At 37.2% G+C, this 11,058-nt stretch overlaps 2 protein-coding genes across 2 annotated transcripts; one reads left to right on the top strand and one right to left on the bottom strand.

The window, feature by feature from the left end:
• Positions 1 to 3,017: 3,017 nt before the first annotated feature.
• LOC132423985 (keratin-associated protein 14-like) lies at positions 3,018 to 3,524 on the bottom strand. Its single transcript, XM_060009825.1, is given in 1 exon segment — positions 3,018 to 3,524. A coding segment is annotated over 1 exon segment (507 nt).
• A 3,042-nt stretch (positions 3,525 to 6,566) lies between these two features.
• KRTAP15-1 (keratin associated protein 15-1) lies at positions 6,567 to 7,014 on the top strand. The gene is given in 2 exon segments (XM_060010092.1): positions 6,567 to 6,803; positions 6,805 to 7,014. Coding segments are annotated over 2 exon segments (447 nt in total).
• The last annotated feature ends 4,044 nt before the right edge of the window (positions 7,015 to 11,058 follow it).

Raw genomic sequence — 11,058 nt, 5'->3', positions numbered from 1 at the left:
ATATTTTTTGGTTGACTTTATGGTGGGCACTGGGGACTCAGTCGTTCAGGGCCTTTTTAGGAATGTATAGAATGACTTTTGGAATTGTCCACCCCAGGATCTGATCAACAGGGGGAAGCATTTATGCATCAACTTCTGTTTCCCATTGCTAGAATGTTGTCCCTGATGTTTGTCACTTTTCTGGAACGTCATTACCTGTGCAAAGAGGATTCATAGTGTCTTCCTTTTGTTTTCCTGGCTGTGCCCTCTGAGAAACCCAGGTAGAGAGTGAAAGAAAAGTTGTCTATGCATGAAGGGAGAGACTGTCTGTGCAAAGAGGGTTGAAACCTGCATGAAATTGTTCACCATAGGTGTGCCTGGGATCATAGGTGAGAAAATGAGGATATAACAGAGAATACAAAGGTACCAGATATACCACTTGCATTTAATGCTCAAACATCCTTGTGAGAAGGACAGATATTGTGTCATATAGATCTTTCTAGGCATGAAGGAATGAAAAGTCAAAAAGAATTAGAATCTTGCCCAAGGTTATACATCAAAGATCTAGTAGAATCCAATCACTTGAATTAATCTTTTCTTGTTCTTTCCTGACGCGCAGGCTCAGCGGCCATGGCTCACGGGCCCAGCCGCTCCGCGGCATGTGGGATCTTCCCCGACTGGGGCACGAACCCATGTCCCCTGCATCGGCAGGCGGATTCTCAACAACTGCGCCACCAGGGAAGCCCTGTTTGTTTTTACTTCCACAAGAAAACTTAGAATTTAACATGAGTGAAAATGATTTAGAATAGTTATGTGACCTAAATGAAATGTATGCATCAGAGTGATATATTAACACAGCTTTTGCAACTACTAGTGATAAATAATTATCTTTGGAAATAATCGTCTTAAAATTTCTATCTTTTGAAATAGATACTGATGCTTCTTCAGCAAAATTGCCTCTTTTATTTTTCATGTGGTAAGTGATATTTCTGACCCCAGTGGTGGAGAGTTAATGTTATTGAATTGCTGTACAAGTCATATTTTCACCATCAATTTGTTTTAGTAATAGATATTAAGTATTCACATTTTTAAATTAAATATGAACTTTTAGCTTTAGCTCTTTGCTCCTAAAAAGATATTTTTTTGCAAAGGTTAAAGAAGAAAGATGTTCCCAAACAATTAAATGAATAGTTATAGATTTAAACAATATGACATGTGGCCAAGCCACTGTAGCAAGAACATTTAGATTAATACTTATATGCTGTGTGCCACCCTCAATTTTAGGCCCATATTTTATGTACACCTAATCAGTAATTCTAAATTCCCCATTACCTCCACCAACTGGTAGTTTGGGGTGTATTATTGCGTCTTGCAGGCTGTGGAAAGAGCCGTAGCAGTACTGGCTAGGTTAGAATGACAAATGACCCTCCAGCAAGATTTGAACATGTGAGCTGTCCTACTGCTTGTATCTGAGTGTAATTTGTTTTCCATGGTCCCTCTGCAATAAAAGGAGTAGTTACATTTTGTTCAGGCAGGATGACCAAAGAAAGGATAGGATATGGCTTGTCTTCTTTCAGATTTAACACTGGTTAAAGTGAAAACTCTGTACACTATACATGTATGCCATACTCCACTAGATGAAACCATAGGAAAAGCAAAGTGGTTTCCTAAACTGATCATCACTTATGTTAACTCAATTATTCATTATAAATAAAAAGTGAAAAATCTAAGACAATTACCAAATGGGACTGGATGCTAAGACAAATGGAATAAACCAAGACATATGGTTACCCAGTGGGTGAGAATCTAGGTCATCTGTATCTTTCAGTAATGTTGTCCTTGACATAATGGATAAAAGTTTGGAGCATAACTGCTGATTCAGGAGTGATCAGCTCCTTAAACATTTAGTTGAATGTTGTAACAAGAGAATATTTGCATTGTTTTTGAATTTCATTTTCTTTTTGTTTGTTTTTTTCCAAACAAATGTTATCAACAGAACTAAAAAAATAGTAGCAATTGGGACTCCATCAAACTTGTATAACAGATTGTATGGAAAATGTTGGGCTTACTTGCTAATAAGTGCTGGAATGTGTTAGATGTTTCATTTATAAATCAATTAGAAATTTCATTTGATTTCTTATATGCCTGTAAAGCTGGGAGAACTGGAATTCTCACCAAATCTAACTCACTAAAATCTAAGTTCTTACTGAATATCCCCATTTCAATTTCTCAAATATTTTAGAATGTATTTATGATTAACTTTCCTTCCAGAATTATATGATGTAGTCAATTTAATATTCCTTACAATTTGTAACTATTTTATATAAAAATATTCATTTCTAACCCACGACAAAACCAAAGGTCACAGTTATTTGTTTGTAGTCTTAAAAATGCATTTTCAGGTTTTATCATATGAAGGTATTAACAGATGGAGTAAACATAAAAGATGAAATAATTTCTTCCAAACCTAAAGGACACTGGGCAATTTTACATTTTAAAGTAAAGATTTTTTAAATGATGAATACAAGATACAGAAATATTCAACCAGATATTTAGAAGTAGTTTTGAAGACAAAAAGTAAACAAATAATGTTAAAGCCAATATGCGGATGTCATATACCACATTTTTTTTTTTTCGGTATACGGTCCTCTCACTGTTGTGGCCTCTCCCGTTGTGGAACACAGGCTCTGGACGCGCAGGCTCATCAGCCATGGCTCACAGGCCCAGCCGCTCTGCGGGATGTGGGATCTTCCTGGACCGGGGCATGAACCTGTGTCCCCTGCATTGGCAGGCAGACTCTCAACAACTGCGCCACCAGGGAAGCCCTACCATATTTTTATTTAAACTTACAACATTTTTTTCTACTAGTAATACCAATTAGTGGTATTCAAATTATCCCTAAGCCATAGTAGGTAACAGTAGAAGTCAAATTTATAAGCTAAATGTAGGACAAAAGGTCAATAAATAGTATAGATATTGATATAGCAGGTATTGCATTAAATTTCTAGATGTAGTAGATATTGTGTTCACGCATAATATTAGTAGAAGCCAGGTCCACAGGTTGGTTAGAAAGAAAGAGACTGGCAGCTCCTAGAAGAGAGGTAGGTCAGAAGGTAAAAGCTGGATCTACAGCTTAGGGATGAGAAAGCACTGGGACCACAAACCGCTGATTGGAAACCACTGGATCCAAAGCCCAGAGATGGGATGCCACAATCAAAAGATTGAAAGTTACTTGGAGCCAAAGCCCAGAGGCCCAGAGACACAGAGTAAGTCATCTGGCAGGGAATGAAGAACATGGAGGTCCTCCGGCAGGACGTCTGGCAGGGACCGGAAACAATATGGAATGTCTGGCACCTGATGGGATCACAACAAGTCTCCTGACAGCCAGTGTAGAGAGAGGAGTGCAGACGGTAGGAGCTGGGAGAGCAGCGATCAGTGCTTTAGACCAGGTCTCTGGGGTAAGAAGAGCCACAGGAGAAGCCTGAGTAGCGCAGGTGGTCCCCAAGGGAGCGGGAGAAGTTTCCAGAGCAGCGGTAGTAGGACATGTTGACAGGACATGTAACTTACAATGGGAATACTCTAAGTTTGAATGTCGCTTTTTCGACAGGGGCATTTATATAATCTTATCATTGACTGTGTCATCCACATGGTTTATAAAAACAAGTCACCTTCCTCTTTTTAAATGAATTGGAAAAGATCAGCATAGTTATACATATGTAGTATTTGTGTTTTTACAACTGGAAAGTGCAGTCATGTTTGTGCCTTGGAATTCAGGTAATTGGAATCAGGTAATAGTATTGAATTTTCAAAGCTCTTAGTCATCCTTCTCTACCAAAGGTCACTGAGCAGATCACTCAGAAAACTTTAGATGTAGTGTCTGGGCTGAGGGAAGCGGGCTTAATTAAAAATAATTGATACCCCTTTCAAAGTCTGTCTCAAAATCGTTGCCATCTGGATAACAAAGTTGCTAACTGATCTACTCAAAGTCATTTTTTCAAAAGCAAAAACATACATTGACTGTTACCAGGAAGTGGAAAGTTTACCTAATGGACAGTGCCATCAGGAAGCAGCAATGGTAACATGCAGATGTATGAGGATTATTTTTTTACATTTGATCTTGATTTTAATGGCTTTAGTGAAATATTAACTGAGAGATTCCCTTATTTCTGATGTCCCTGCTTAAAATTGTATGCAAACTAATGAGTCAGTCTTAGTTTTTCTGTCTTCTGTGTGTGTCTTTACTGTAGAATGAGTTAAGTATTAAATATAAATTTCTTTATATTAGTTTGGAATGTTAGAGGTTATTTATCTAAGATGCTGGAAAAAACAAACATTAGAAATGTGGCAAAAATGCCTAGTATTTCTCTCTCTAATCAGAGGCAATGTTTACCACTAAAAGGATTCCCCAGAATCTGAAAAATGCCCCTGTTCTATAGAAAGTTTATAAGGTAATTGCCTTGAACTTTTGGAGCAAAGGAGTCATCTTAAGCAGATTTTTCCTTTGCCTCAGAAAGTGACATATATCACTTTGACTTAAATTGTTTTCAGGTGTTTCTGACAAGTATTAGAAAATTTCTAAAATAATCGTCATTTTTTTTTGTTGTTATTGTTCTATGACTTGTATTCCACCTCTGTGTAGTAGGCTAATGAAGACTGACAACCTTGAAGAAGAGGAGAGATTAAGAAGGTTTATCTTTCTGTGGCTTCTGTGCTGTTTGATTTGTTCATTTCATAGAAAAACATTCCCCTTATACTTTTGAACAAAAGTGCTTGGGTACACAAACCTCCATTTTGTTGAGAAAAGGGTGTTCAAAATTACTTAATATCTGATCTCATAGAATATTCTTCCACAGAAATAGCTTATATAAGAGTGGATGACATTGAAGCAAGCAAATTCAATTTAGCTGAGTTAAATATTTATATGGATGTTTTGATGTTCAATAATTTATTAACAAATAAAACAGGAAGGTTTGGAATCTACTAGAATTTTTTTTCTATTCATAATTAAGAAGCCTAATAAATAAGAATTGTTTATTACAGTAATGGAGCACGAATTATGTTACCTAGTATACGCAACATGATTGAAGACCAATTTGTCTACTCAAAATGTTCAGACTCATAAAATCTACAGTTTGGAAGGGAGTTTTGCAATTACCTTCAGTACTCTACCATGTTGGAATCCCATTTACAATACCTCTTTAGGTGAATATCTAATAAGTGCCCCCAAGATGGAAATCTCACTTACCTGCAAAAGTACCTTGTTTTAGATTTTTAGGTGAATCTTTCCTCAAAACTTCCACTTAGTAATTTCAAGTCTTCATAGAATGAGTATCAGCTCATTTCCATTGGACAATACATCAATTTTTGAGGATAGATGTCTTAAGAGATTTGCCTATACCCACAGGTTATCTTAAGCCATCCCCTGTACCAGGCACTACTCTATTTACAGTTAGCGATGATGAACTTTATGAGTCTAGAAAAATACTTATACTAGTCCTCTAGGCAGAATATATATATGTCATTTGATATATTTACCACATCAGAGGTCCCAAAAGGATTCATTCTCTTTTTTACATTATCATACATTTTGATAACCTCCACTCTCAGTTCAATTTATAAAGATCATTTGTAACTATGAATTTTTCTAACTTGATCTTTCGGTGAAGTTTACCCGGGGTAGACACTTTCCTAATTTCTTGATTTTACTTACCTTCTGTAATAAAAATCCCACTCTATGAGTGAAAACTAAGGGAATAAAAGCCCATTTTTAATGTATACTGCTTATCATTTACTTCTCAGTAACATCAACACCACCAAAAGTTACTTAAACTTTATGGGGATAGAGATTTTTTTGAGAATTAAATTTATTGATGAGTTCTTTCAAGAAGCAAATCAACTTCAGAACAAAAATTTCTTGACTTAAGTATTTTTATAATGTAATCTTCAAAGCACTCCTGCAAATACTGAACCCTTACTTTTAAATCAAAAACTCATGCACACAAGAGCAGCTTGGGTACCTGTGCTATAAGAAAACTAGAATGTAAATGTGTTTAAACACTCATCTAATGTTTGTACCAATTGAGGATTGTAAGTAGGTTATTTCTTCTATAAGGTACACAAAATTTGGGAGATGGAGCAGATACTGAGGGTTTCTTTTTCTCAATCTGGTTGCTAAACTTTGAACTAAATAAATGTCCCCTCCAGAATACAAAGTATTTTTTAGAGCCTTAAACACAACAAAATTCTCACTGTGTTACCCATTCAATACAATATCTTTAAGGATAGGATGAATAAAATACCAATCTTATAGGTACAATTATAGTACAGTAACATTTTTGCTTCATGAACAATTACTTTAAAAAACGAATGCAATTCTTTCATTTAAAAGTCCACATTCATAAAAAAAGGTCTTTGAAGGTTAATGTATTTCATTTGGACTAGAACCTAATTAAGCGTTCTTATTAAAATGGGCACATGCTATTACACCCATTGCTAGAGTACAGTATATAACTGTCCACTATAGAAGGTAATGTTCACACTCACAAACTTCCCTCTGCAACTCAGTTGAACTTAGAATTCCTGACAACATGTCTTTCAACTGCAGCTCCGGAAACTTCTCCTCCCTCTCCCTCGGAGGTTACCTGGGGTACCCAGTTTCCACCTATGATTCTTTCTACCCCATCAATATAATCTACCCCCACCCCAACACTTTCCAGCTGGGATCCTCTCTCCACGGTGGTTGTCATGAGAACTTCTTTAAGCCCACCAGCTTCCAGACACCCTGGGCTGTGACCAGATCCTACCAGAAATCCTACTTCCATCCAAAAAAATATCATCTTCCACAGTACCTGCCAAACAAATTACACTGGATCTCTAGGTTTTGGAAATACTGGCCTTGGATCTTTTGGTTATGGAAATACTGGCTTCCAGTCTCTGGGGTGTGGATCCAGCTTCTGCTGCCCAGCTTACTTTTCTTCCAGGAATTGCCAGTCATCTTGTTACCAACCAGCCTTTAGCTCTCGCTTTTTTGCATAAATTTACTGAATGTCTCCCGTTACCTCATGGTTATATCTGCACTTTATGAAACTTTAACACTCAGCCTCTCCAACATCTTTGACTACTGACCATCTTCAACACTAGGACTTGCTATCACAGTCCTCCCAGAAGTAACAAAGTAACCTTGGCCTGTAACCTTTTCTAAATCAGGCATGTGAGATATATCTTGGATTTTCATTCCTATACCAATGTTCTGAATCATTTCTGTTACTATCTTAATAAGATTCTTATTTTCCTCCTGAGACTCTTTCACTTAAGTGTACTTCAAATAGATATGGCATTTAAAATAAACTTATTTCTCTAGCATGAATTATGGCATTCCATTTTTTTATCCATATGGTACATTTAGTGAATGCATCCAGTATCTTCAACTGTCTTCATTAGCTAAACATCTTGTTGTTGTTGTTTTCTTTGTTTCGTATGTTTCATTAATATTTTGCTGGGTAGAAAAGAGGAAGTTTAGAGAATCTAAATATATGGCATATCTTATGTCTTAACAGGTTTATATTCCTCAATGGGTGCATTTGTTCACCTAATTGCTTTAGAAAATTTTGTTTTTAGGTAGGCATTCGTTGAAAAATATTTATTGTGTTCTGGTGCTAGACCAGGCATTTATGCTGAATGAAGACATAAATTCCCTGCCTTCACGGAATTCACACACACACTATTTTAACTCACTGCCATGTAGCAAGTGCAAAATGGTGATAAAAACGTGTTTCAAAGGGAACACAAAGAACAGAAACTTCAAAGAATGGTGAGAATATCACACAAAACTCATTATTGACAATAGTAAGTGTAAATTACCAGTTCATATAAAAATATAAATCTTGCTGTTCTAATGTGTTAGTTGTGGTCCTTTGAGAAATAGCTGCTCTCTAGGATTTGACATGACAGATATTTATTGGGGAAAATACCTGTCAGTGAAAATGGGGAGGTAGCTGGAGAATTCTGGTAGATCCAGCAGACAACAATGCAGGTCTGAACTCAGTGAAGGAAAGAGGGAAGGAAGGAAGGAAGTTTGTATTAGAATAATCTTCTTCAGGCAGTTCCAAGAAAGTTTTGGTAAGTCACCCGCAAGTCACAGAGATGGGCCTGCCTGAGTATCCCTGCCAAGCTCAGTCACTGGCCAAGAACAGGGCACAGCATGACCTTGGCATAAACGTGGGGGTAGATTCAGAGACTGGCAGCTGGGACTGTAAGTCAGTTATGCTCCCTGAAGTGGGAGATATGAGAGCTACATTTTTTTTTTAATTTATTTATTTTTGGCTGTGTTGGGTCTTTGCTGCTGCCCGCGGGCTTTCTCTAGTTGCAGCGAGCGGCGACTGCTCTTCGTTGTGGTGCACAGGCTTCTCATTGCAGTGGCTTCTCTTACTGCAGAGCACAGGCTCTAGGTGCACAGACTTCAGTAGTTGTGGTACGTGGGCTCAGTAGTTGTGGTGCATGGGCTTAATTGCTCCACAGCATTTGGGATCTTCCTGGACCAGGGCTCGAACCCATGTCTCCTGCATTGGCGGGCAGATTCTTAACCACTGTGCCACCAGGGAAGTTCTGAGAGCTACATTTTCATAGTTTCCATGTTCATGAAATTTATTCTGATTTCAAATAAGCCGAAATAATGACAAATAGTATAATAATAACTGAAAAAAAGACTTTTCCATGAATTAAGTTCAATATACTTTATTTTACTTTCATCAATCAAAAAAATTAATTCCTATATTAGACCCTATATGGGACTCACTGAGTGAAAGTCAAACCTTACAACTGAATGTGAGAAACAATTCAGAATTATTGGATGGCCATCTTTGATTTTAAATGCAAGTGATGTATTAAACAGATTAGACCCAGTAGTGCATCATTAGGAAAGTGCTTCATTTTTCTCCTGCTATGGAACTTCACTCTTGACCTGCATACTCTAACTTCCCTGAATTTCTGAATAATACCTTGTGCAGATCTATGATCACATTAAGATATTAAGAAACATTTTATTCCATATTAGTAGTTAAGTTTACTCCAGTATAAATTAAGAACCAGTCTTACAGCCATATTAAAGCCTCCTCCCTTTATCTTGAGTTCAAGCCTGTCATGTGATTACGTAGGCCGCCTGTGACTTGGAGGGGCCCAATCATTTTATTTACCTGCTTTGATCTCCCTTGTCTTCCATTAATGTGCTCCTCCTGGCTTCTCCTCTTCAAGCCAAAAAGAAAGGATGGGAGGAAAGGAAATGACAGCTGAGACCATCTGTCTCAATCTGCTTTAGACCAACTGTGTCGGCATGAGCTAGTTGATTCAGGAAACTTTTCCTGGGAAAAGATGAGACTAAACCAATAAATCATTTCACTGTATGCTTCAGGAAACTCCTGTAGTATGAATACAACAGTCTGCAGACCTGAAAAATAGCTCTCTAATTAAGCAACAGTTAACTTTTCAAGAGACTCGTGTTGGTACCCCCTCTTTGCCATGCCCATCAATTCTAAACTATCAACTAATAAATTTGCCCAGTGCTGATCAATTCTGTGCCTTGAAACCATCTGAGCCCAAGATCTCACTTCTAATGTCTGTCTATAGAGACGCAGCCAAATGCCTCCATGCAACGGTGTTCCCTTTTCTGCAGGAAGTTTGAATACACTTCATTTTGCTTAGTTAACAGATTGTCTGGTGATATTCCGAGATGTTCAAAAGGGACATCAAAAGTCTTTCCACTTAGCCAGTGATAAGTGTTCCCTATGGTTCTGTCTTTGCTGTTGAATATCCTCACTTATCACTCATGTCTGAATACTAGCTCTTTTCTGGTGGTATGTTTTCCAGAAACCACCGTCTTACCACCCGCCCCACTCCATGGGACCCTCTGCACTGAACCGTTACCCTGACAGCACACACACTTCCATAACTTCTCTGTAGGTCCTCACCCTCAGTTCCTGCCCACCACCAGTGCTGCACCTACCCAGCTTTCCTCTGCTAGGATCCACTTGTTGTGGAGCCAACCCTCTTAGCCTAAAGGAAACACACACACACACTTGCTACACTACTCATGCAAGCAGAGTCTGGCAGCATGCTTTCGATGGGCAGAATGTCTTCTTCTCTGAAGGTCTTAATTGGTTGAATGAGCCTGCCCACATTAGTGAGAGCAATCACCTTAAAGTCAATGGATTATAAATGACAAATTCATCTGGAAAATGCCTTTACAAGAGCAAGACTAGTATTTGACCAAACAACTGGGCACCATAGCCTAGCCAAACTGACACATAAAATTAACCGTCAAAGTCTCTGTTTCCAAGAAAATCTGGGCTCACAGTTTCTGTTTCATAAAAAAATATAGTTTAAATTACTGCACAAGACTGAAAGTGAGAGTAAATCAAAATTTTACTTATAAGCAATCTTCCTCTCAGTTTACAAAATTATTTTCATACTTTTTAATAATCAATTTTTCATACTTTTTAATAATCAATTTTTTAATAATCAATCAATTTAATAATCAATCAATTGATTTAATAATCAATTTTTCTTCCTCTCAGTTTACAAAATTATTTTCATACTTTTTAATAATCAATTTTTCAGATTCTTATGTCTAATTTGTAAGAGAGATTTCTAGCACAATTTCATGATCACTCACTAGAATAACTAAGTCTCAATAAAATGTCTATATTTGTTCACAAAAATTATTTCTTTTCTGCTAATGAGCCCTCTGGCCTCTTTAGTGTGGTTCTGCTAAGAACACAACTATGACCCAGCTGTGCACAAGAGACTTATTAGGGCAGAGGGCAATGTTCAGAGAATTTATTTCCAAGATCATTTTTAATCTATTTGCTCAACTTATGCTATTTCTGTCATCATATTTCTCATATTTGCTTCATTAACTTCTTTCACGCCTCCATTGTTTGTCATGCCCTTCTTTTATCATTTTCTACTTTCCTGCTTTGTTTCCTGTACTTTATACATGTATTCATTCTCTTCACAGTTTCCATAACTTTTGGCACTATCAACATTTAGGATGGATACTATTTTGTTAGGATAGGGCTGTTCTGT

Source organism: Delphinus delphis, chromosome 4 (genome assembly GCF_949987515.2).
Source record: "Delphinus delphis chromosome 4, mDelDel1.2, whole genome shotgun sequence".
Lineage (NCBI taxonomy): Eukaryota > Metazoa > Chordata > Mammalia > Artiodactyla > Delphinidae > Delphinus > Delphinus delphis.
The sequence above is the reverse complement of the archived record's forward strand: the minus strand, read 5'-3'. Positions and strand labels throughout refer to the sequence as shown.